At 39.1% G+C, this 26,229-nt stretch overlaps 3 protein-coding genes across 6 annotated transcripts in view; 2 read left to right on the top strand and 1 right to left on the bottom strand.

Annotated features, from left to right (window-relative positions):
• Window positions 1-14,086, top strand: part of LOC309714574 (SCO-spondin-like) — a gene marked incomplete at its 5' end in the record, with an annotated part of 65,105 nt that extends 51,019 nt beyond the window's left edge. Inside the window, 4 exons of the mRNA XM_082547118.1 lie at window positions 2,500-2,560; window positions 3,137-3,267; window positions 8,642-8,792; window positions 13,788-14,086. Coding sequence (XP_082403244.1) covers window positions 2,500-2,560; window positions 3,137-3,267; window positions 8,642-8,792; window positions 13,788-13,810 — 366 coding nt within the window. The 3' untranslated portion in view covers window positions 13,811-14,086. The remainder of the gene's footprint in view (window positions 1-2,499; window positions 2,561-3,136; window positions 3,268-8,641; window positions 8,793-13,787) is intronic.
• A 1,740-nt stretch (window positions 14,087-15,826) lies between these two features.
• Window positions 15,827-22,439, top strand: LOC309714088 (G2/M phase-specific E3 ubiquitin-protein ligase-like). Of its 4 annotated transcripts, XM_082546211.1 has the most exons (8): window positions 18,651-18,667; window positions 18,874-18,934; window positions 19,856-19,951; window positions 20,179-20,471; window positions 20,755-20,978; window positions 21,265-21,465; window positions 21,580-21,769; window positions 22,022-22,439. In XM_082546211.1, the coding sequence occupies exons 4-8, from the start codon at window positions 20,342-20,344 to the stop codon at window positions 22,327-22,329; spliced, it is 1,053 nt and encodes a 350-aa protein (XP_082402337.1). In that variant the 5' UTR covers window positions 18,651-18,667; window positions 18,874-18,934; window positions 19,856-19,951; window positions 20,179-20,341; the 3' UTR covers window positions 22,330-22,439. The 4 variants fall into 4 exon arrangements, with proteins under 4 accessions (XP_082402335.1, XP_082402337.1, XP_082402336.1 ...); XM_082546209.1 differs by lacking the exons at window positions 18,651-18,667; window positions 18,874-18,934; window positions 19,856-19,951 and adding exons at window positions 15,827-16,154; window positions 16,343-16,405; XM_082546210.1 differs by lacking the exon at window positions 18,651-18,667 and having other exon boundaries at window positions 18,732-18,934.
• Window positions 22,440-22,541: 102 nt separating this feature from the next.
• LOC309714089 (uncharacterized protein) lies at window positions 22,542-25,049 on the bottom strand. Its single transcript, XM_082546212.1, has 3 exons — window positions 24,748-25,049; window positions 24,497-24,559; window positions 22,542-24,145 (listed from the first exon to the last, which is right to left on the bottom strand). Exons 1-3 carry the CDS (start codon window positions 24,847-24,849, stop codon window positions 23,033-23,035), a joined length of 1,278 nt encoding a protein of 425 aa, XP_082402338.1. The 5' UTR covers window positions 24,850-25,049; the 3' UTR covers window positions 22,542-23,032.
• Window positions 25,050-26,229: the final 1,180 nt, after the last annotated feature.

The following is a 26,229-nucleotide window of genomic DNA, read 5'->3' as shown; positions in this document are numbered from 1 at the left end:
ATGTGGAGGAGCAGCGGCTCTACTCTGAGCCCCTCCCGGATGGCTGAACTCCTCACCCGAGAATACAGAACTCATTTATGAATATTTCATAAATGTGAAAGAATGAGCAGAGAGTCCAAAGCCAACTCAAAATCAAAAATACTTAATAATAAAGGTTAATGTACAGTGTAGTAGCATATTATCAAACAGTATTGAAATAAGAGCGGAGCTACTGGACAGATCTCCATCCCAGTCCAGGCCAGTGTGTTTTTCACTGACCACCTGCAAACATGAAGATAATGATCGTAAAAGAAATTATCATAAGAGAAGATATTCTGTGTGTAATTTGGGCTGAACAGACACTTTAAATCGTCTCACCACTGTGGAGAAGTTCAGATGAGCTGCAGTAGGAAAGTTAGCTGTCTCATCCTTGACACACTGCGCTGAATTATATCTTTAGCACAGCAGCGCAGTGTAAAGGCCAGTGTAAAAATAAATTCAGCTGACAACCACAACCTGAAGAGAGAGGCTGATTGCACAGCAAGCTCCACAAAGTCCACGGTCCTCCCAGTGCTCCACCTGTGGTGCAGCAGTTCTTTAGTGTAGTGCACTCTGTCTCTGGAGGGGCTCGGTTGTGTAACTGCTGACCACGTGATGGCTCAGTGAAAGCGCTCCTTATCCAAAACAATATGGAAAGGTCGTTTAATGCCCTGCGTTCCCTCTGCTGGCAGGCTGACAGTGGGTGACTGTCGGTGTGCTTTGCTGTTTACGAGCTTACAGTTAAACATGTCACTGTTTAAAATTGAAATCTGCACGTGGCTCTGCTGGGAGCGCATCTATCTTTTTAAGGCAATGTATTGAGGGCTTTGTTATAATGTCAAAGCTGTTAGGATGCCTTCCTCTCAAACGCTGATCGTTTACACCAATTAAAGGCGCTACGATTCCCCCAACAGCCTGTAAACAACACGCTTTGATGCTCGGATCATTTTCCCTGAAATAAACAGGAATACCCATTCCTACCTGTTTCCATCCCCTGTGACACACACACGCACACACACAACTTACAATAGTCGTCTTCATGACCTCTCACCCTTTTAAGTGAGTAGGCTCCTTCATCCCTGGGGGAGCCCTGAGGGAAGGCTGGCAGCAGTGCCGAGTGGAAGGAACACTCCTTGAGGTGAACAGTCAAGAGGTGTGTGTGTGTGTGTGTGTGTCGCACTAGAGTGATGCTATAGATGGATCTGTGTGTGACTCTGCATGCTAACAGCAGCTATTCTCAGGCAGGGACATCACAGGACACCTTGCTTTTCTCTGTTCTGGGTTTCTCTTTATTCCCTCTGTGTCCTGTGTGTCCTTACGTCACAGTTTCTTTCATGTGCTATTTTTGGTCTTCATGTGTCATTTTCTTATTCCTGTCCCTTTTCCATTCTGCCTGCCTGGCTCTATGTCATTTTCTGCCTCCTCATCCGTCTCTCTGCATCACTCGTTTGGTAAAAAGACCCTCCCAGTGGGTTCATGTAATTACACCTTGAGTTTCATCTCTTCACAGTTTTTATGTAGGGCAGAACTATCTCTAGATAAACTGTAAAATGTTCCATGTGGTATATATGTTTATTTTTGTGACGTTAGACATTTAAACACAAGTCTACAAAGACAAACTCACTTTTGGAACCAGCCTCAAGTGGCCATGAAACTCTTGGTACTTGTTTGTCGTTTGAATTTCACTTTGTGCTGTGTGAGAACCACAGACTGCATACAAAGAACGGACACATTCAAACTCATGCCACTGGTTTCTGTGTTTTGAAGCCTGATGTTGGTTTGAGGGCCCAGTTATAGTAATGATGAGTTATTGGTGCTCGTGCTCAAAAACATTAATGAACGTTTTGAAAACACATCAGATCTCAATGGGGGGAAAAATCATGCTGGGTTTCTATACTGGTATGGAGTGGACAACTTATTAGGAACAACAGGGCATCACACTGGGTGATTGTTTGGCCCACACATATTTGCATGCATTCTCCGGGATGGTGTCCTGGGGGGTCTCCTCCCAGATCGGCACCAGACCATCACTGACGCACCACCAAACCGGTAGGTAGGTCGGGTGAAGGTCAAGAACCTTCTCCAGACCCTTTCAGGACTGTTACATGTGCTCTGGGTGAAGCTACTCTCATGTTTGCAGGAGTTACATTATCTCAGACTCAGACTTTGAATTAGTTGTTTCTCACATAATTCAATTAAGCTGGGCCTGCCCTTAACCTTAAACGGTTATTAGACAGCTATTATGAAAGCATTATGAATGTGAAGATACCAGAAGATGTAAATTAAGAGTCACCCTTCACTTTCATATGGGGTTGATGCTCAGTTAGCTTGTGCTAATGTTTTTCTGGATATGCACATGCATATGTGTACTCGCACTTTTGATGAAATGCCTGCTCTAACTTGCCAATGAAACACTCTTAGACATGACAAATATAAGCCGTCCATAAATGTTGCATGATTCTGTTTGCATGATTCTCTCAGGGGGAGGTGAAGGTGGAAGAACCAGGCAGCTGCTGCCCCGTGTGTAGAAAGCAGTTTCCAGGTTGGTACTGCATACACATGGCACAAAAACGCATCCCAAATACCATCAGTCAACATTCTTGGACCTTACTCCCAAACTTCTGACCATCAGATTCCATAATATTAGTCATTTAAAACTATCAGCGGATCCACAGAGTAAGGCTTTCCCACGTATGATAATGCGAAACAAAAGGAGCGATTAAAACGCTGCTTTTTGCAAAACAATCTATTCCTGAGCAAGTCATTCGTTCCAGTATCATGGCTTCCAGACCACTTAAATGGATTTGAATGTTCTTCAGTTCAGTTTAGAGGAGGCTACAAGGGAAGTGCCTCAGCCCCCAATTAGTGGGAGATTACATTACTTAACCTACACTGGGGCTTTAATCTCTGTCCCAGTGGAGGAAATTTCACGGCAATGTCACCCTGCCTTCTGCAATGAGCTTTCTGCTCTGTCTCCTCCTTTTTGTCATTTTTTGCCGTTATTTCATGCAAATGCAAAGACAATATCGTCTATAAAGTAGTGCTTCTGGTTTATTATATTCTCCCCTCCTTTGCTCTGTCCTAAGTGTATCTCTTTTCCTCTCTGCGTTTGCACAAGGTGAGCCTGTGCAAGAGTGTCATCGCTATGTGCAGGTCCGCAACATCACCAAGGGAGACTGTCGACTTGACAATGTGGAGGTCAGCTTCTGCAGGGGACGCTGCCTGTCCAGGACTGATGTCATCCTGGAGGTACAGCCACACACATGCACGCACACACGGGATGTTACTCTCTGAACACCTGCAGACAATTTTGAGAAGTAGTAACTGGTAGCATACTAAGACAAAAGGGACTAACACTCAAAAGGTCTTTTGTAAAAAGGCTTTTCGGTGATTTATTTTGCAAATTGTAAAACATGGCATGTGCACTCATTCGTGTTGAGTCATTATCATCAAGTCATCAAAGATGCCATTTTAAAACATTCTAAGTGAATGGAGTTTTCAGCCGGGCAGAGGTGACACCCAAACTTCACGGCGTCTTTAGTGTTTAGTCCTGGTGTCTCTCTCACTCTCCTGCAGACTTCCAAACTCTTTTTTCCCTTCTTGGTACAATATCTTCGCCGTCTTGTGACTTCTTTATATCCTCACACACAAATCTCACTGTTTTTCTGACACTGCTAGACTCCAAAGCCTCAGACATGGAGTTTCTACCACATTCAGCCCAATTGCCACCCGATTTGATTTCAGCAGGTTTTGTTTCACTGACTCCTGAAACAGCTGAAACAGCTGAAACACCTGAAACAGCTGAAAAAGCTGAAACAGCTGAAACACCTGAAACAGCTGAAACAGCCGAAACAGCTGAAACACCTGAAAAAGCTGAAACAGCTGAAACACCTGAAACACATGAAACAGCTGAAACTCCTGAAACTCCTGAAACAGCTGAAACACCTGAAACAGCTGAAACAGCCGAAAAACCTGAAAAAGCTGAAACACCTGAAACACATGAAACAGCTGAAACTCCTGAAACTCCTGAAACAGCTGAAACACCTGAAACAGCTGAAACAGCCGAAAAACCTGAAAAAGCTGAAACAGCTGAAACACCTGAAACACATGAAACAGCTGAAACTCCTGAAACTCCTGAAACAGCTGAAACACCTGAAACAGCTGAAACAGCCGAAACAGCTGAAACACCTGAAAAAGCTGAAACAGCTGAAACACCTGAAACACATGAAACAGCTGAAACTCCTGAAACTCCTGAAACAGCTGAAACACCTGAAACAGCTGAAACAGCCGAAACAGCCGAAAAAGCTGAAACACCTGAAACATCTGAAACACCTGAAACAGCTGAAACACCTGAAACAGCTGAAAAACCTGAAACAGCGGAAACAGCTGAAACAGCTGAAACACATGAAACAGCTGAAACACATGAAACAGCTGAAACAGCTGAAACAGCTGAAACACATGAAACAGCCAAAACACATGAAACAGCTGAAACAGCTGAAACAGGTGAAACACCTGAAACAGCTGAAAGAGCTGAAAGAGCTGAAAGAGCTGAAACAGCTGAAACATCTGAAACAGCTGAAACACATGAAACACCTGAAACTCCTGAAACAGCTGAAACAGCTGAAACACCTGAAACAGGTGAAACACCTGAAACACCTGAAACAGCTGAAAAAGCTGAAACAGCCTAAACAGCCGAAACACCTGAAACACCTGAAACATCTGAAACAGCCGAAAAACCTGAAACTCCTGAAACAGCTAAAACAGCTGAAACAGGTGAAACACCTGAAACACCTGAAACAGCTGAAAAAGCTGAAACAGCCGAAACACATGAAACAGCTGAAACAGTTGAAACAGCTGAAACAGCTGAAACAGCTGAAACAGCCGAAATACATGAAACAGCTGAAACAGCTGAAACACCTGAAACACCTGAAACAGCTGAAACAGCCGAAAAACCTGAAACAGCTGAAACAGCTGAAACACATGAAACAGCTGAAACAGCCGAAAAACCTGAAACAGCTGAAAAAGCTGAAACAGCGGAAACAGCTGAAACAGCTGAAACACATGAAACAGCTGAAACAGCCGAAAAACCTGAAACAGCTGAAACAGCTGAAACACATGAAACAGCTGAAACAGCCGAAAAACCTAAAACAGCTGAAAAAGCTGAAACAGCGGAAACAGCTGAAACACATGAAACAGCTGAAACACATGAAACAGCCAAAACACATGAAACAGCTGAAACACCTGAAACAGGTGAAACACCTGAAACAGCTGAAACAGCTGAAAAAGCTGAAACAGCTGAAACACCTGAAAAAGCTGAAACAGCTGAAAAAGCTGAAACAGCTGAAACAGCTGAAAGACCTGAAACACCTGAAAGACCTGAAACACCTGAAACAGCTGAAACACATGAAACAGCTGAAACACCTGAAACACATGAAACAGCTGAAACACCTGAAACAGCTGAAAGACCTGAAAGACCTGAAAAAGCTGAAACAGCTGAAAAAGCTGAAACAGCTGAAACAGCTGAAACACATGAAACACCTGAAACAGCCGAAACACATGAAACAGGTGAAACACCTGAAACACCTGAAACAGCCTCTGAACTTTACTTTCCTGACTGACAATATTTGTAAAGAGTGTTCTTATTCACCCTTCCTGTGCAGGATAACTAGTTCGCATGGGGTCAGCTAGCATCCACAGATAGTAGAGACTCTGAAATGTAGAGACTCTGAAATGTACTCAAAGTAAGAAAGTAAGAGTAGCTCTTTGGAGGACATTTCTATTTTTGTACAAAATTAAAAACATAAATCTGTTTTCTGTTGCTACATTGCAGAGGGCGACTTTTCCTCTAAACAGGAAAATGTGCACAGTCAGGGGTTAAAGTGGATTCAGAAGGTGGGGGAAGATTTTCTTAGTGTACAGGCTGTGATCAGCTGACCTGCTGCTCTTTGTGCATTGTGCAACCCAATTCATTTATAATTGTATTAATATGCAAATTGCATTGACTATTGATCAACAACTACTGATCGAAGACTGTTTATAAGGTTGGGGAAACCTGCAGTCAGCTGAGAGAATCAGCCTTTTGGGATACAGTAACAAAGTATTTGTACTTCATTACTTCCCATGTTTTCATCAACCAGGGGAATCACCCCCTGGAGGCCATTACAAAGCATGAGGGTTTAAGGTTAATGGCTTTACTTTTAAGAGCAACCAGTTATTGCCATCTTTTATGTACAGTTTATGCATCTGCCCTTTAAGTCCCTTTAAATCCCAAAAACTATTAATAAAATCATGATTCAGGGTATCATCTTTAGCAAATGAGATCATCTCATTTTCTATTTTGTTTTTTCTACTGATGCGAGAGAATTGTCTTTAATTATGGCATCCTGAGCTGAGCATTTGACATCTGTGCTTAAAGATAAACATACAGTTGATGACTTGAAGGCAGGCAAACAGAAATACAAGATATAATATGTGAAGTATCAGGGTGTAAATACAGTAGATGGATGTGTTGAATCTCGTGCAGGGGTAGAGGGATTCTATCTTTTCTTCTTCTTTGATTTTCATTCTTGGTTTTCTGTCTTTTTCATCCTTGTAAGACAGCAGGCTTATCACCTCATCACCATGGTGACTTTGTTCTTCCTTGGCATCTATGCGTCTCCACTGTAAAAATAGAGTCAGTCATGCTGGGAGATCAGTAAAAATAAACATCAGCTCGGCCAAATGTGTCATTACCTCCCGTTACTGTGGCAACCGGGGATGGTAACTGATGACTAGGCAACCCTGTGAAGTCCCCGTGTCATTGATTAGCACGACTGGAAGAAGCAGGAATTCATTACAGTGATCAAGTTTCCCATCACCGGCTGACTTATCGGACACACACACACACACACACACACACACACACACACACACACACACACTGTAGACTTTTCAAAGTGTGTGAGGAGTACTAATAACTATTTTTCAGAGGAACTTTTCTTACCTCCTTCCCCTTTTATGTATCATGCGTTGCTACCGTCCTCTGTACTTTTCCACAGTCTCCTTCAGGCTTTGTCTGCATTAATTGGATGCATGAACACAGCTTCCAAAGGCAACCTTCTTTCACTGAGTTACAAACGAGGCTCGATTATTCTCAAATTTCAGGATTTTTGCATGTATCTTTGTTGACGCTGTTATTTGTTATCAGTTGAGTTTGTCATGTAAGCCACCTTAAAAAGACGTAAAGAAGTAAAACATATCTTTCTTGCTCTTGTTATTATTATTATACATTTCACGTTGCTTACAGTATTAAGCCATGTTATAACTACACTGGCTTGTTATGCAGAGATCAACCACGAGATAACAGTTTCTGTGTATCACAGACATCTTAGCATCGCTCAGCTCTTTCTTCATTCTGATTAGGCGATAATGAACACAGTGTATTAAATGACAGGGAGAGTAAGCACGGATCCAACGAAGAAACATTGTGGCGCATGTAGCAGCTGAATGAGATCTTCCTTTGGAACTGTTGGAGAACTAAAAATCTGACTTGTAATCAGTATTAATGCTCTTTTTAAAGCCCTCAGTCAGGAGTCCATGGACACCCTGTTTTACGTAAAGATCAGGGATCTGTCAAAGTCTGTTCTTCACAGCATGTGAAGGACGATAGATGTAGATGCTGAGGATGCTGAGGAGACTGGGAGAGGGTACAAAACCATCTGTAAAGACTTTGAACTCAACCCGTTCACAGTCAGACAGACTGTCTGCAAAGCAAGGAAATTAAAGAATGCTGTTAGCCTCCTCAGCATGGTCGAGCACCACAGATCAGCCCAGCAGCAAACAGGGATGCAGGAGTTTACAAAATAAGAAGCTAAGCTTAGACCTGCCTCACAGTGTCAAATGTTCATGTTCGCGAATGCACGTGGCAGAGATACAAGCAGAAAAGCTGTGCTGCCCATCTGCTGTTTGCAGAGCACACAGATGAGGCAGAGGTCTCTGTGAATAATGCTCTGTGGAAATGTCTTAAAGAAAACCTTTGGTTTAGATGCTAAGAGTGATGTGTGGAGAAAAGAAACATGCATTACAGCACTGGAACCACATCCCATCAGTCACACACGGTCATGGTAGGGCCAAGATTTGGGCTTTTCATCGCCGTCACAACAGCTCACCTTTATTGATGGAGCGATGAGGACTGAATGACAGCAGCAAAGTCAAATGTTAGTGCGTCTGTCTGTGGGCTCACAGGAAGTGAAGCAGAAAGAGACTCACCTCAGCACACGGGTCATACGTTTAACTGGGTTTGCTTTTCTTTGCTACTCTTATTTATGCAGAAACATTTAAAGGCTTTAGTTCATTTTTTGTCCTTAATATGCTGTAGTTCTTACACTGTAATCTTCCATCACATAGAATAGAGGGAGGCATCTGCCCTTCCTTATCTGTCCTACTCTTTCCCCTCATTTAAACTTTCTTTTCTGATTGTTTCACTTTCTACTTCCTATTATTTCCCTGATCTCCTCATAAAATCGTCCCCTGCTCTGATTTCCGTTTGCCCTCATCGTATCCAAGTCACCCTCTTGGCTCTTATTTCTCTTTCTGCCCCCAACATTTAGTTACCCTCTCTCTTCTTTTTACTCTCTCCACGTAGGAGCCGTATCTCCAGTCGGTGTGTGAGTGCTGCAGCTACCGCCTGGACCCGAACACCCCGGTGCGCTTCCTCAGCCTGCAGTGTGAGAGTGGAGAGAGCGAGCCGGTTGTCCTGCCAGTCATACACAGCTGCGAGTGCACTAGCTGCCAAGGTGAGGCGTAATGGGGCTGATGGATTTGCATGTCCATTTCTCATGTCAGTGTGAGATTTAAATATATGCAAAACTTTTCATACAGGCACGAGTGCACACCGGCCTCCTCAAGTCAGAGTTTCATCCAATCATCCAGGCTTATACACATCAGGACAGTCATGCAGTCATTTTCAGATGTCTCCTGTAAACACCACCAACCAGTGGAAGCAATCAAGATTTAATAAATGACAGACTTTCAGCTTTATTTCAAGAGATTTTTGAAAAATATTCCTTACATTTAAGATTTATTAAATTTCCCTTGTTGTTCATTCTTAAATGAAACTCTTTTACAGGCATGTAGTGCTTGAACCGTAAAGCCGATGGACTTTCTTCTTCACTGGATCCACTGTTAGTTGCTGTGTCTTTGTGGCTCTTTCTGCCCACTAAAGGCTGTTGTGGCCGTCCGAGAAAATGTCTTTACCTTCAGGAGCCGTTGCTTTGCTGTGTCTTTACTGCCAGGCTCTGTCCTACCAGTTTCACAGCCTTTGATTCGCTGTGAGCAGAAAGTAAAGCTGTCGATACTTCAGAATTCCTCCTGCTACTTCTACCAACACCTAGTCATGAATAAACACCCTTGACCCACTTCCACTGGCTGTGATAACACTCCACTGTGTTTGACAGACTCTTCTCTGCTACAAGTTCATATTCCTAAAAGAAACTTCCAGAACTTGGCAGGCTTTCTTCGATGTTTTCTAGGAAAGTCTTATCCGGTCTTTCTGTCCTCGGGCGTTATCAGCGTTTTGCGTCTGTACTTCATTCATGAAGTTGCGTCTTGACAGAACACTGTAGCAATGATGCATCTTCTTGGATAGATATTATGAAGGGAAGAATTCAGTTGTCTTTTGTGATCTTCCAGGAATTTGGGTGTTGCAGAGCTGACTGCTGCATTCCTGCTTTATAAAAATGTACCAAATGTTCCGATCTCTCTGATTAGACCTGGGTTGTTGCTTTCAGTGTAATGGTGAGCTCCCAAGCACAGCCACCAAATGCAAACTCAATCCTGGAAGCAGCTGCTGACCTTTCATCTACTTAATTTGCCATGATGTAATGAGGAAATAGGTTTAGGTTAGACCTATTGCTTATATACAGCCACGAGAGTCACTAACAGGTCTCTCTGCCTAATTTGTCACAGAGTGAGGAGAGATCAGGCCTCACTTGGAACTGCTTGGCAGTTAATTGTGCAATTACTTTTGAGCCTTTGAAAATATGGGAGCATGTATGAAGATGGCTGCAGCTCCTAAAAGGTTAAAGCAAGTTTTTCATATAAGTACATTTCTATTTATACAGTTCAAGATATCAACTTACAAAGAACAACTAATGAAGACACAGCTGGAGGGCCAGTAGCTCTGTCTCCTTTAGTTCTCAGCCTTGTGTGAAGCACACAACCTGATCGTTAGACCTCAGGAACCTGCAGGGGTGTTTGCATGGACACGTTTGCTGCTGCTCCAACAGTCACAACCAGAATCTTAAAGTGAGTGAGACACGAGTACTTTGCAGTTGCATTTTGAACACTTTGTTTGAAGGAGGTTATTTTGAGAAGAGATGAAATAAGCTTCTAATTCACAGCAGGACACAACAGAGCTCAGGTTGGCCTGGTGTCTTAAGTGAATAAAAGAGCAAGATCGAAACAGAGATTTAACCTGATCATCCAAAGTGAGTCAAAAGCTGCCCCAAGGTTCAGAAATATGGGGACCAGGAGTTCACAGAAATCTATCAGGGGTACAAAGGAGGACGTCTCTTTCCTCCTCATGAAGTTAAACAAGGTGTTCAGCCTTCCAGGTTTTAAAAGACCTGCAGCTTAAAACAACGCAGGGCTTAGAGGAGATCTATAACTGAATGTCATCTGCATAGCTGTGATGTCATATGTCCTTAAAAATGTGCCAAAAAGGAAAAGCTATTTTTAAAAAGATGCAGGTAATAAAATGTTGTTTCATCAGGTCGACTAATTTAACCAGGCCTGAGAAAGAAACAGGTAGAATATCAGGCTGAGCTGGGTCACTACGAGAAAACATCGTCCTCTCCGCTCTGACTTCATCCTGCAAAGAAACTTGAAATGAAAGCTATGAACTAGGATCTCATGACTGCCAGAGAATTGAGCATATAAATGACCAGCATGGTTGTCATGGCGATATGGCCTTTGCTATGGCATAAGGGTTGAGGAACGCCTTAAACGTATCACTCATCTTAGTGACACAATTCACGACAAATTTGTTGATCAGAGTCGAATAAGAACTAAATTTGAATGATTGAGTAGCGTGCTGGGCGGGGCGGGGGGGCGGGGTCTCCTCTGTGGCGGGAGAGTGGCTGCTGTGCCAATCAACTCCACCTGGCACTGCTATCTGAGCTCAGCTCCACCTCTCCCCCTACAGCTGAGCTAAAAGCACACCCGCTGCCACAGAGATGATTTCTGTCTGTAAATATTTATTGGACTCATTCGAACAGACTTGGATGAATCTAAACAGTCTGAAGTCTACAACCAAACTTACTGCATGTCAGAAACTAGCAGCAGTTACTGCTCCGTGCAAATAATTTACTTTGAATGCAACTAAGAGTTTCACGTTTGTCCTTGAGGAGTTCTTGTTCTGTAATCAAACTCAAGGCAGCTTTGAAAAGTAAAGACTGGGTGCCTGTGAAGATGTCACAGTTGAAGCAGCTCCCCTGTGTTTCTGGATCAGACTCGTCGTTAGGTGGAGCTTTAGGCTCATGGCGAGTTTGGGACACACCCTCTATCAGTGATGTCACTTTTGCTATCATCAGTGGTGTGGAAACCTGTTAACGTGGAGAGCAGGTGTTACCTCCATGAATGACATAACAGATTTTGTTACTTGGCACACCCACAGTGGAAACTTTAATAATCCTGTAGTTTGATCCTTGGTGTCTTAATGATCAGTGTCTTCAACAACAGTGACGTCCGTCTGTGGCTTCAGGTTATCAGCCGGGCTGCAGTTTCTCTGTGACGACCGTCTGTGTCCATTTGTCCTTTAGCCTCCTCTCAGCATCAGACTTGGTATCTAATATTAAAACAAGGCAGAAGGCTGCATCGGGACGATCGCTCTGAAAGCAGAACAGCTGTCAGTCGTCCATGTTTTCCTCTCCAGCTTACGGGGCAGGGGAGGTGATCTCGTGATTCAGTAGCTTGTAGAACACCTTCAGCAATAATACTTTGTTGTAATCATTTGCTGTTTGTTTATCAGCCTCTCACATCATTGGCCCACTGTTCCTTACATGCTTCAGCTCACTGAGCTTTGCAGGCATGCATTTATTTATAGAAACTTCTCCTGTGGTCCCGCTACAGCATTTCAATTAGGCTGAGGTCTGGACTGTGACTGGGCCGTTGCAGCGCCTCGATCCTGTTCTTTTTTAGCCGTTCTGTTGAACACTTGCAGCTGTGCTTGGGACCTTTGTCTTGTTGTAGGACCCAGTTTCAGTCACACTTCAGGTGTCAGGCTGATGGCTTCATGTTCTCTAGAATACTTTGGTATACAGAGGTGTTGCTGCTAGGCTGCTAGAAACCCAGGACCTATGGCTGTAACTCCAAATCATCGCTACACTTGGCAGCTGATTAGGGCTGTTTGTGCTGATATGCTGGTTTATGGTCAAACATCTCTGCTTTGGTGTTGTCTGTCCAAAGGACGTTGTTGTATTCCTTCATCTTATTTTTTCCTTCCAAAAAAAGTCGTACTTGTTCAGCCTTTTTTTATAATGTGGTGAATTTTAAAGCTGAGCATGCTAACTCTTGCCGGGATGAACTCTTGTGTTTGCTGCAGTTCCTCTGAGCATTGCACGCTGAGACCTTGGAGTGAATTTGCTGGGACGTCCACTTCTGGATAGTCTTTCACACTGTAGAATAAGACTTCAAACTGTTTGGAAATGGGCTTGAACCCTTCCCAGATTGATGGGCAGCAACAGTTGTTGATGTTTTCACCTGACTGTGCATTCGATCTCTTGGCTGCTTCTAACCCTCTTGAAGGCTTTAGAGAGGGTGGACTTTGTTTTTTGGCTCAGCTTTTGGTAAATAAATAATGAAACGGTGCAATGTGTTGTGTTTGGTAGTTCATCTGAGAGAGCATTTATACTTGTGTGTTAAATCTGTGGCGTAGAAAAATGTGTTTGTCTGTGGAAAAAACACAAAACAAACTATTATTTACATGAAAACACTTATTAGACGGGTCTGCTGTTATTTCTCTCTCACTGTGTGTGTGCACATTGTACATTTTAAGAAACCACCTCACTCTTGTTCAGTGAGGAGCATGCACTGCTGCGGAATGAAACAGAAACAGAGCCAAAGTGAAAGTGCTGCTCTAACCTTCTGTTTGCAGCAAGCAGCCAATCAGAAAGCAAAAGTCCAAGAATGAAAGTACAGGGCTGGAAATGGGAAGAACATATCCAATTCAAAGACTCAGCCTTCATGTCACAGTTGTTTTTATTACCACCAGGCTGAACCACAAGCGTGTGGTCACTGACACGAGCATTCCTGCAGATTTACACACACAAACATATGCTCACCTTTGCCCGTCATAAATGATTTAATGAAGGGTCCCACCTCTGAAGCAATTATGCTGTAATCCATTCATCAGCATGGCTGATCGCCTCAGTTAATTGGATGGAGCCACATACGACGTAGAACCCCACCCCCAGTGCTGCTCCTCCGTGGACATTACATCTGATGGCTTTGGCCGTTGGTGCGATCAATCTTTGATAACACACACGCACAGACGCGCGCCTATGAATCCATATAACATCATTTCTACACATCTGCATCTACATTGCACCTGTTTTAATAGAGTTCAGTTTCATCAGGCTCATTTCAGAATTGAGCCAGAAGTCTTTGCACACACTGGGTCTCAATCTGTCATCCTGTACAGGAAGCAGTTTTCTGTTTGCTGAACATGTTCAGTTCTTTGACGGAGTAGCGGTGAAGATGCGACACCGGCTCACTGTTTCCTTTCTCCGCAGGAGGCGATCTGTCCCGACGCTGAGCGAGTCTGTTGGACGCGTCTGCGAACGCACCGCAGAGAGAACAGTGTGAAGTCCAAAGCACCAAGGAGCACCTCGCTAAAAGCCAGCTGGGTGATAGATGGAGGATTCTGGGTGGACGGATGGATGAGTGGAAAAAGTCCCTGCTGATAAACACAGTGCTCTGTAGTGCTCAGTCACCAAATGACTGGATCTTACTGCTGATCGTATATTTCTTACATATTCTGCAGCCTGTACATTCTACTGTGTATTTATAGATTAAAGATCCTATGATACAAGTTCTACTGCATTAAAACATGTTTCATGTGTATGTTTGTGTATGTATACGTAGCAGCTACTGAACTGAACAGCTACTAGTCTGGGTTATATTCCCATGTTTACAGTGCAGTGCTGACGGGCTGGTCAATAAATGGACAGCAGGTCAGCTGTCTGTCTTTGAGGAATCCTTTTCTGTTTTAAGCAGTGTTGCAGCAGCACATGCTTCGTTGCTTTGTGGGACGTGGAAAGCACCACGTTAATAAAAGTGCCATTAAAAGTTTATAAGATAAAAGATTATAAGATTGATTTATGATCAATTTCAGGGCTGAGATCACCGACAGATTTCCTTCATACATTCAAATTATGCTGATGTGCTTTTTATTAATAATAATAATAATAGTAGTAGTAGTTTAATACACTGAGAGTAATCACAATGTTCTAATCCAGAGAATTAAGCAGCTTTACTTGCACACTTCAGTAAACTTAACATCTAAAGGATGTAAGTACAATCGCAGAAGCTTCCAGATAAATATCTGCAGCAAACGAGCTGTGTACGCCACAAACATGCTGCTGTTCGTTTCCCTTTTCCTTCGGTTTGCATCAAAGAGCGTTGCTGTCCTGACAGCCTCCTGGCTGTAACGCAAGCTTTCGTTAGATTTAGCGTTCAAGTCCTTTTTAAAATAATGTGCTCATTTCCCCACAGATGAGCTCGTCTCCTGTGTCACCGGGTCTTTTATGGTATGGGGCGCCGTTTGTAAACTGAAACATGCCGAAATTAACAGCAACATTTTTCCACATTTAGCTCTAAATCTTACAAAAACATGTTTTTTCGAGTCATTTTTTACAACATTTAGTAAAATATTTGTAACTTTTCATATTTAAAACAGGATTTTAAATGTTAAATCTAAATGCTAAATGTTAAATCTAAATGTTAAATCTAAATGCTAAATGTTAAATGTAAATATTATATTTAAATGTAAATGTTAAATGTAAATATTATATTTAAATCTAAATGTTAAATGTTAAATCTAAATGTTATATATAAATCTAAATGTTAAATGTTAAATCTAAATATTATATATAAATCTAAATGTTAAATGTTAAATCTAAATGTTATATATAAATCTAAATGTTAAATGTTAAATCTAAATGTTATATATAAATCTAAATGTTAAATCTAAATGTTATATATAAATCTAAATGTTAAATGTTAAATCTAAATGTTATATATAAATCTAAATGTTAAATGTTAAATCTAAATGTTATATTTAAATCTAAATGTTAAATGTTAAATCTAAATATTATATATAAATCTAAATGTTAAATGTTAAATCTAAATGTTATATATAAATCTAAATGTTAAATGTTAAATCTAAATGTTATATATAAATCTAAATGTTAAATGTTAAATCTAAATGTTATATATAAATCTAAATGTTAAATGTTAAATGTAAATATTATATTTAAATGTAAATGTTAAATGTAAATATTATATTTAAATCTAAATGTTAAATGTTAAATCTAAATGTTATATATAAATCTAAATGTTAAATGTTAAATCTAAATGTTATATATAAATCTAAATGTTAAATGTTAAATCTAAATGTTATATATAAATCTAAATGTTAAATGTTAAATCTAAATATTATATATAAATCTAAATGTTAAATGTTAAATCTAAATGTTATATATAAATCTAAATGTTAAATGTTAAATCTAAATGTTATATATAAATCTAAATGTTAAATGTTAAATTTAAACGTTATATATAAATCTAAATGTTAAATGTTAAATCTAAATGTTACGGGAAACTAAATATTTAGCTAATATGCAAATTTATTGTACGGGTCAACGGAAATACCAAAATAAAAGCTTCAAGAAAACCTCCCGCGCTAAAGTGTGCCGGTCGCGGTCAGGTTCTGTGTTTGCGCTCCTCTTACGGTCACTTTTGACTGCCATGAGCTGCTTCGACTATTCCCTACCAGCATGTCCAGCGATTTAGCTGAAAACATTGGAAGAGCCGTTTTGTCGGCCATCCAACGATTCAGCGGTAATGCACCCTCGACCTCACAAACGCCGCAGCACTTGGTAAGTTTATTGTATAGCATTTTGGACGGGTTGATAGCAGTGTTAGCAAAACTAGCAAAGCTAAATTACTTAGCTAGTCCTCAATTATTTCATTTGGTAGGCAGCAGACAGAGATCGAACATCATACAACTCTATTTATTTATTTGGTAGGTAGGTAACAGTCGTTCTTGATGTAAATGTTTCCTTAGGAATCCAGCAATGCACCTGGACCAAGTAGACCTGCCGTCTCCACTGGGATACCATACTGCTCGGTAGGCCTTCTTACACATATCATTTAATTCATTTATCATGAAATTTCCCCTTGTGGGACTAATAAAGGTATGTTATCTTATCTTAGCTGACTGGTTTTGATATACAGTCAGGTTCATAAGTAGTTGGATACAGACACATTTTCTAATGTTGCTTCTGTACATTACCAGAATGAATTAAAAATGAAACTACTCCAATGCAGTTGAAGTGCAGACTTTAAGTTTTAATTCAGTGGGTTGGACTAAATGAATGCATAAAAATGTGAGAGGGAAAAATTAATTTGTAAACACAATCCTATCATTTCAGAGGCTCTAAAGTAATTAGACAAATTAAATAACTGAAAATAAAATGATAATTTCTATTACTTTATTCAAAACCCTTTGTTGGCAATGACAGCCTGAAGTCTTGAAGTCATGGACACCACCAGATGCTGGCATTCCTCCTTACTAAGGCTCTGCCAGGCCTTTACTGCATTGGCTTTCAGTTGCTGTTTGTTTGTGGGCCTTTCTGTCCTAAATTTAGTCTTCAACAACTGAAATGTATGCTCAATTGGGTTAAAATCCAGTGACTGACTTGGCCATTCAAGAATATTCTATTTCTTTACTTTATTAAAGTCATGGGGTGCTTGGACTGTATGTTTTGGGTCATCTTCCATCTTTATTATTAAATGCTGCCCAATCAATGTGACTACTTTTAGCCGGACTTAAGCAGACAAGTATGTCTCTGAACACATTCAGCTGCTTCAGTCCCGTGTCACATATTCAGTAAACACTACCAGTGCCACTGGCAGCCATGCACGCCCAAACCATCACACTGCCTCTGCCATGTTTTACAGATGATGTGGTATGCTTTGGATCATGAGTCGTTCCACCCTTCTCCATACTTTTTTCTTGCCATCATTCTGGTAGAGGTTGATCTTGGTTTTATCTGTCCAAAGAATGTTTTTCCAAAATTTAGCTGGCTTTTACTAGATGTTTTTTTTTTTTTTTTTTTTTGTTAAGTCCATTCTAGCCTTTCTATTCTTGAGGCTTATGAGTGGCTTGCACCTTGCAGTGAACCCTCTGTATTAGGGCTGTTCGATATGACGATATGAAAACATCTATCATTTCATATTATACGCTATCATTTGTTCTGTGGTGTCGCAAAATAAATTTTACGTCAATATTTTTCATCGTTTTGATGGTCACTGTAGTGGCTGTATTAATTTCTTAATTTTCTTTTTTCTGTTATGTTCTCTTTGACCGCATGTTGTCTGTTCACAGTAAAATTTTCAAAATGCAAACACTACATCTCAAATCAATTCCAGGCCTTTTATCTGCTTAATTGGTAATGACATCATCATTTTAATATGGATACCCTAAATTAAAGCTTAGTCTGCACATCATGTCCATGATATAATTTTGATTGGAATATGTTTCAGTAAACGGGCAACAAAATAAAACTTGTTAGGGTCCAAATACACACTGACCTAATTGCAGGCCTTTGCTACTCTAATTGAGTGCTCAAAGCACTTTATACAACAGATCTCATTTACCCATTCACATGCACAGATTAATACAAGCACTTTTTCTGTCCAACATTCGCACACAGTCATAGTCGGATAAACTCATTGGGAGCTCTAGATTAGAGCACCTGGGAACTGAATCACCAACTTGACCAACAATCACCAAATGCTAATCTACAAGATACAAAAGGTTCAGTTTTCTGTGTAATGGGTAGACAATAGTAAGATGGTCTGAGTCTACAGTTTGTTTGTTTGTTTTTAATGAACAGATAATAGAAACCTTACGGATGTATTGTAATGCATAGGTGTCTATCTGTGTTTGAATTCATTTCAGGTTCCTCTTCCATCAGTTCCTCAAGCTCATGCTACGCGCTCACATTTTGTGAGAAAAAACAAGACCTGCAAACACTATACAAAAGATGTTGTGTGCTTGCCCTTGTCTTCAGCATCAACGTTTCTCATACCGAGAGGAGATTCACGAGCAAAACTAGCACAAGATGGCCTTATTGGGAAGATCTCCTTTACATCTGACTGGTCTGAAGCACAACTTAGAGAAGAAATAGCAGCAATCTTCAGAAGAACATTTGCACTGTCAACTGGCCAGACATTCCCTTTTGAGTATTTGAGTACAATTAGAGGATGTAAACGACTAATGAAACCAAATGTTTCTAGCAGTTTTCTTTGGGGTGGCCAAGAAGTTGGCTCGATTTGTTCCACCACCTGCCTTTATATAATGGCAGGGATACAAAAACCTGCACAGGTAAACATTTTATATTGCAGTGCAGAAATATTTGTTGTCTAAAAAGTGAGTCTGTTCCCTTAACATAATTTTATTAATTGTATTAATTAATATTGCAGTTTCAGCAGGTGTAAACAGTTTTTAGTGCAGCCATGTGCCTCTGTGTTACCAGTGATTTGGTGCAACTGTATTTGATTTTATGTAGAACATGCTTTCTTTTCCCTCAGGAGGAACCAGAAGAGCTGTCTGATAGTGACTTTGAAAGTCCAGTCTGCCGGAGAAGACGAGGTATGTGATGTGAATGAAAACCTAGTGAGGTTCTAAGCTCGATGACCAGTTAGATTTTGTTACTGCAGTGCGTAATAATTCCTGGGGGGTTTGTTTGATGAGAGCATCGTTAATTTGTCCGATTGGGGCGATCGTGGCTCAAGAGTTGGGAGTTTGCCTTGTAATCGGAAGGTTGCCGGTTCGAGCCCCGGCTCGGACAGTCTCGGTCGTTGTGTCCTTGGGCAAGACACTTCACCTACCGCCTACTGGTGTTGGCCAGAAGGGCCGATGGCGCGATATGGCAGCCTCGCCTCTGTCAGTCTGCCCCAGGGCAGCTGTGGCTACAACTGTAGCTTGCCTTCACCAGTGTGTGAATGGGTGGATGACTGGGTGTGTAAAGCGCTTTGGGGTCCTTAGGGGGGACTAGTAAAAGTGCTATACAAATACAGGCCATTTACCATTTTAATGTTTACGAATTATCACAGGTGATTACAGCCAAGGAGGAATATGTGCCCAACTTTCACTTAAACTAATATAAGGATATATAAAGGCTGTTAACATTATGAAGCAAGTCATGCTGACCTTCTTTCCTTTGTTCAGTGCATCATGCGTTGTCTACAACACCAGGTGAAAGTGAGGCCAAGCATCAGGAAACAGAGAGCTGCATTCAAGAGAGTGAAAATGAGGGACAGCAGATGTTTCCATATAATGTGGCAGAATTTGTGTAAGCTGTTGTCTAGGGGTTAAAGAAATCCTTCATTTTAGATGTTGTTTAGGATATTGTTTTGATGCAAGTTTCCAATTTGCATGTTTGGGTTTTTTTTGCTGAATGACTGCAACTTTAGGATTTACATTTAATTTTTTTTTTTTTTAATGATGTAGTGTGAGAAATTCTTCAAGGCTGACATGTTTTATGATTTCTAATATCTCTTATCTACTTAGCCCTATTTTTCTGGAGGAAGATGAAGCTCTTGAAGAGGCAATTCAGCGTAGCCTCCTAGAAGAGTCTGATAGACAGAGTGAAGTTCATATTTCAAGGTAAGATTTGAAAGTAACCTTTGATAATTGAATATTTTATTTGCATTTTTACTTGCATCATTTTTTTGCAGTTACACAATTACAAAGGTAATTGCTCATTTCTGACTAATTTAATATGGACTATCACAACATAATTATCTGTTGTAACTCTGTGCACTTGAGTCAAATGTACAGCAAATTTCCATTTTTCCCCAAGATCTGTTTGTCATTGTCCCTTTTTTATATAGGTCTTTTAAGAAGCTCAGCAAAGAAGAAATTGAAGGTCTTCTTAGAGCTCATAGTGAGAAAGTCATTACACCAGGAACAAGACAACTCCATATCAGTCGAGCCAATGTGTGGTCGACTGCTTTGCGTCAGTTCAAGAGACCCAAGTTTGCAGAAAGCTGTGAGATGCTTTATGTCACATTTGCAAGCGATGAACATGATACAGAGGAAGATGCTGCTGACCTTGGGGGGCCAAGGCGGGAGTTTTTCCGTTTACTGGTGAAGGCCATCTTTCAGGACAGTGGTGCTTTTGAAGGTAATAGGATTTCACAGTCAAACTAACTAACTTACTTACTCAAGGCCTAAAGGCTTGTTGACGACACTCGTTTTTATAATGTTACAAACGCAACAACCACCTGATCTGAACATTGTTTGACAGAACATTAACAAGTTAATAAATGACTACAGATAATAAATCTGTTATGTTCTGTGTGTCTGAAACAGTAAAAAAAAAAAAAGTAATACATTTTTGTCTGTCAATCTCAAGATATCAGTTTGGGGTCTGTACAGAATATACTTTTTTGTGTGTTATTTTTCAGCTACACCAAATGGATGCACACTGAAATTTAACATCCTACACTTGCAAAATGGAGTATATCGAACCATTGGCAGGATGTTGTCCACGATAATAGTGCAAGGTGGAGAAGCACCTGCCTTTCTCTCTCCACATGTAGTAGACTACATTGTGTCAGGAGACATTCTTCAAGTACACCTAACACCGGATGATATAGGTGACCCTGAGTTAAGAGAGAATCTGAAAAAGGTGAACTGCAATATTATAACAAGAATATTGTAATATTTCCTATATTCACAAGTCTTCTGGTCTTCTTTTATAGTATATAATAAATACACTTTTGGTTATTAGAGGCAATTCCATGTATTATATTTTCAATTTGTTTCCTTTTTGTTAAAAAAAAAAATATATTGGTGAAATACAGCCAAATAAACCAAAACAAAAACGTTTCGAGTCCAATTAAAATGAACCATCTGCAGTATTTGTGTACACTGGTAAAAAACAAACATTTAAAGTGTTTTTCTTAAATATTTAGGTTGTAAATGCAACAACTCAACATGATTTGGAGGAAGCAGTCAGCTGCTGCGACTCATGGCGATATCAAGTTGAAGGTCTTCCACTCACAGTCACCATGGCCAATAAAGATCTGTTTGTGAAAAATGCAGCTCTATACCTCGCAGTTCTGCAACGGCAAAGCTGTTTCGATCAACTAACTGATGGCTTGTCCTACTATGGAGTGAGAGTTATATTTTTTCTGTATCAATTGGTCATTATTTTATAATCATTTAGAGTGAGCTACTTTTTATATTTAAAACTGGAATTTAACCATTATTTAAACTTTTCTGTCTAGATTTTATCACTCCTGAGAGAGAACCCCAGTTTGCGTGTTCTGCTTGACCTATCGGGGGAGGACAAAGATCTGACAGCCAGTTTAATTGCTGGGGTTCTCAGGCCAAGCTATTCTGTCCTTGGGAGCAACAGAAGAGTTAGAGAGGAGCTGATGGTGGTCAAATTTCGGGAATTTCTCCAGTGTGTCGAAAGTAAGCAGAAATTCACATAATGTAGTCTGGCCATGAAACAATTCGGGACACTAAAGTAAAACTTTGTCTTTTTATGTCACATGCGCGCACACAAAACAGGAATAAAGATGTATGATAGCTTACAACTGACAAGCAAGGCAAAGACAGAACCTCTGTATTTTTTATAAAAACATTAGCCATCATTTAGTTGTTAGCTCAAGCTTTAACTATTTTAGTGTCCCCAGGTTAACGGTGGTTTTTCTTTGTTTTTAGATGAAGAGCTGAGAGACTCACTTGGAGAAAGGACTCTTACCAAGGATGAAGAGGCATTTGTGAAGGCTTTGAGGCCTGGTCACATCTTGGCTTTTGCCACCGGGAGCAGCAAGGTTCCAGCCATAGGTTTTCAACCAGCTCCTAAAATAACATTCATTCACGATGAAAGCAAACATCTCCCGATTGCACACACATGTGCAAATGAGCTTCAGCTTTTTGTGAATGAAACAACAATGGCTGATGATGATGCTTTTCATTACTGCTTCTTAGTAGCACTCATGAATGGAGCTTTATTCAGCACCATCTAAACATGTTCCAAAAAAAGTGAAATTAAAATGGTGGGTTTGTTAACTCTAATCCTGTTCATTAATTGTAGTTTCAAGTAACTTTGCTTCATACAAGATAGTTGAAATAAATTCTGACTGCATTTAATGTTGAAATGTAACAATTTTCAAAGCTTCAATAGATTTATAAAAATGCTAACTCTGTATTTTCAACGACAAATCAATAAAGTCACTGGTGTAATACAATAATTTTATTAAGCTTTTCTTTTTTAAACAAGGACACTTCAAAACAGTTTATGCACAGAGTATACTAAACATGCTTTGTAGAACAAGCCAGGATTACTTAGACATCTAACAGCAACATTTATTAAGACTATTGCAACTTTACAATGATTAAAACAATACTGTAGATAATCTTGTGAATTGATTTAAAGACTGACTGTTCCGTGTTGATAATTTTCACTGTTATACTGTATTACAGTGTGAATTTGATCTTTACTTCAATCTGAATAACTGGTTTTACCCATAAACTAAAAGTGGTTGTAGCCTTCTGAATAGCCTATGAGTCACTGTCAGTCATTAACTCTGAGTCCTTATGTGGCAGGAGGCATCACTGCTAGAGGGGAGGGGCTTCTGCAGTAGTACAAAAACTGCATTTGCTGTACAGCATTTAAGAATGCTAAGTGTCATCACTCTTTAGAACATCACTGGTATCCTGTGGTTGAGGTCACACATTTACAAGTTTGTTAAAAATATACTGCTGTGTTCGTTGAAACAATGTTTTACCATTATTGTTGTCTTCTTCAAAAGGGTGAATGCTTGTATATAGCTCTTGTAAATCGCTGTCATTTAATGGGACAAACCTACTTTCAGAGTTTGACAAGGAGGGTATGGAGACCTCTGCTGTAGAAAGTTCTGGGTTGTGACGATGAGACACATGAGTTCCGCAGGCAAAAAGCTGGATGGGAGTTCTATTACCTTCAGTGGAAACAGAGTGATTGTTATATCCAGCTTTGAATTCCTTCAAAGTGCGGTTGATTCGTGGTAGAAACACATAATGAAGGCAAAATAGGTCTGTTGCATTTTCTAAGTCTAGGATACCAAGTGATTCCAATTCATAAAATATAGGTGCATAAATGCGGCTACAGTTGTTGTTTAAGTCTCGGTTGAAACGCTCAATCCTCTGGTTGTGCACAGAACTTCCCATTAAGACAGAGCTTTCACCCCTGCTTGCTCGCATGTCCTCCCAAATCTGAGCATTCTCTCCTCCGTGATCAGTCCTGATATGCAGGGGTCTGCCAAATTGTCCAACAGCTGCAGTAAAGAGGGCTTTCACAGTCTCAGCTCGATTATTGCTGGAGCACTGAAGAAACATCAACATCCTGCTGTATCCATCTATTGCACCATGAACAACAAACTTCCAACGAATCAGTTTGTGATTTCCATCTATGTGCCATATGAAATTTGGATGAGGCACAGAATATACTCGCCGAGCAACTGCAGTTCTTCTCCTGGATAGAACACCAGCCGAGTCCACCCTCCGCAGTGACTTTCTTACGCGCCATCTTTGAACCACTATGTTTTTGGAACGCAGATGACCCATCAGCATCACTTCTCCAACATTTGGATGTTCAGTTTTTATTTGGGACACTATCTGATCTAACTCATGGTCACTGATTACATTGAATTTTGACTCTGAGATATTATAGTCTTGCAGTAACTTATACAGAGTGGGCCTGGAGATGGAAAGGATAGATGCAGCTTCAGTAAAAGATGTTTTCAGGGAAAGAACATTTTCCAATTCCTCTTTGGAAATCTGAAGCCTTCCTTGGTAACCATCCTAGAACACGGCACAGAAAATCTCAATGAGCACAATTCTATAACAAAAGATGGGTAATTTGAGGCAATTGTACTGTGACAGATTAGCTAGAGTAATATTTTATCAATAGTTTTAAAATATGAAAGTGAGCAATCAAAAGACACTTCACAGCAAAAACAGTAATAAAATATGACGTAAAACTTGTGAATGTTGTTGGTGGTGATGTGACACTGCTAGTGATGGACCCCTAAGAAGATGAAATGTATGTAGAATCAGAATCATTACTTTGACAGGATTTAATTTAAGGTGACATATTACACCAAAGAAAAAACAAAAATTAGTCAGCTAAATGATATGTGTAAGAAGGCCTACCGAGCAGTATGGTATCCCAGTGGAGACGGCAGGTCTACTTGGTCCAGGTGCATTGCTGGATTCCTAAGGAAACATTTACATCAAGAACGACTGTTACCTACCTACCAAATAAATAAATAGAGTTGTATGATGTTCGATCTCTGTCTGCTGCCTACCAAATGAAATAATTGAGGACTAGCTAAGTAATTTAGCTTTGCTAGTTTTGCTAACACTGCTATCAACCCGTCCAAAATGCTATACAATAAACTTACCAAGTGCTGCGGCGTTTGTGAGGTCGAGGGTGCATTACCGCTGAATCGTTGGATGGCCGACAAAACGGCTCTTCCAATGTTTTCAGCTAAATCGCTGGACATGCTGGTAGGGAATAGTCGAAGCAGCTCATGGCAGTCAAAAGTGACCGTAAGAGGAGCGCAAACACAGAACCTGACCGCGACCGGCACACTTTAGCGCGGGAGGTTTTCTTGAAGCTTTTATTTTGGTATTTCCGTTGACCCGTACAATAAATTTGCATATTAGCTAAATATTTAGTTTCCCGTAACATTTAGATTTAACATTTAACATTTAGATTTATATATAACATTTAAATTTAACATTTAACATTTAGATTTATATATAACATTTAGATTTAACATTTAACATTTAGATTTATATATAACATTTAGATTTAACATTTAACATTTAGATTTATATATAATATTTAGATTTAACATTTAACATTTAGATTTATATATAACATTTAGATTTAACATTTAACATTTAGATTTATATATAACATTTAGATTTAACATTTAACATTTAGATTTATATATAATATTTAGATTTAACATTTAACATTTAGATTTATATATATTATTTAGATTTAACATTTAACATTTAGATTTATATATAACATTTAGATTTAACATTTAACATTTAGATTTAACATTTAGATTTATATATAATATTTAGATTTAACATTTAACATTTAGATTTATATATAATACTTACATTTAACATTTAACATTTACATTTAAATATAATATTTACATTTAACATTTAACATTTACATTTAAATATAATATTTACATTTAACATTTAGCATTTAGATTTAACATTTAACATTTAGATTTATATATAACATTTAGATTTAACATTTAACATTTAGATTTATATATAACATTTAGATTTAACATTTAACATTTAGATTTATATATAACATTTAGATTTAACATTTAGATTTATATATAATATTTAGATTTAACATTTAACATTTAGATTTATATATAACATTTAGATTTAACATTTAACATTTAGATTTATATATAACATTTAGATTTAACATTTAACATTTAGATTTATATATAACATTTAGATTTAACATTTAACATTTAGATTTATATATAATATTTAGATTTAACATTTAACATTTAGATTTATATATAACATTTAGATTTAACATTTAACATTTAGATTTATATATAACATTTAGATTTAACATTTAGATTTATATATAATATTTAGATTTAACATTTAACATTTAGATTTATATATAATATTTAGATTTAACATTTAACATTTAGATTTATATATAACATTTAGATTTAACATTTAACATTTAGATTTAACATTTAACATTTAGATTTATATATAATATTTACATTTAACATTTAACATTTACATTTATATATAATATTTACATTTAACATTTAACATTTACATTTAAATATAATATTTACATTTAACATTTAACATTT

Source organism: Aulonocara stuartgranti, assembly GCF_965226115.1.
Source record: "Aulonocara stuartgranti genome assembly, chromosome: 9".
Lineage (NCBI taxonomy): Eukaryota > Metazoa > Chordata > Actinopteri > Cichliformes > Cichlidae > Aulonocara > Aulonocara stuartgranti.
Note: the sequence above shows the minus strand (reverse complement) of the source record. Positions and strands in the feature narration are given on the sequence as shown.

Coding starts and splice junctions, on each gene's coding strand:
- LOC309714088 (XM_082546208.1), top strand. CDS start 19,609: ATGTTTCCATATAATGTGGCAGAATTTGT. Junction 20,472..20,754: donor GGACAGTGGTGCTTTTGAAG/GTAATAGGATTT, acceptor GTTATTTTTCAG/CTACACCAAATGGATGCACA. Junction 21,466..21,579: donor ATGGCTTGTCCTACTATGGA/GTGAGAGTTATA, acceptor TTTTCTGTCTAG/ATTTTATCACTCCTGAGAGA.
- LOC309714089 (XM_082546212.1), bottom strand. CDS start 24,849: ATGTCCAGCGATTTAGCTGAAAACATTGGAAGAGCCGTTTTGTCGGCC. Junction 24,560..24,747: donor CACAAACGCCGCAGCACTTG/GTAAGTTTATTG, acceptor ATGTTTCCTTAG/GAATCCAGCAATGCACCTGG. Junction 24,146..24,496: donor CTGGGATACCATACTGCTCG/GTAGGCCTTCTT, acceptor GCCGTGTTCTAG/GATGGTTACCAAGGAAGGCT.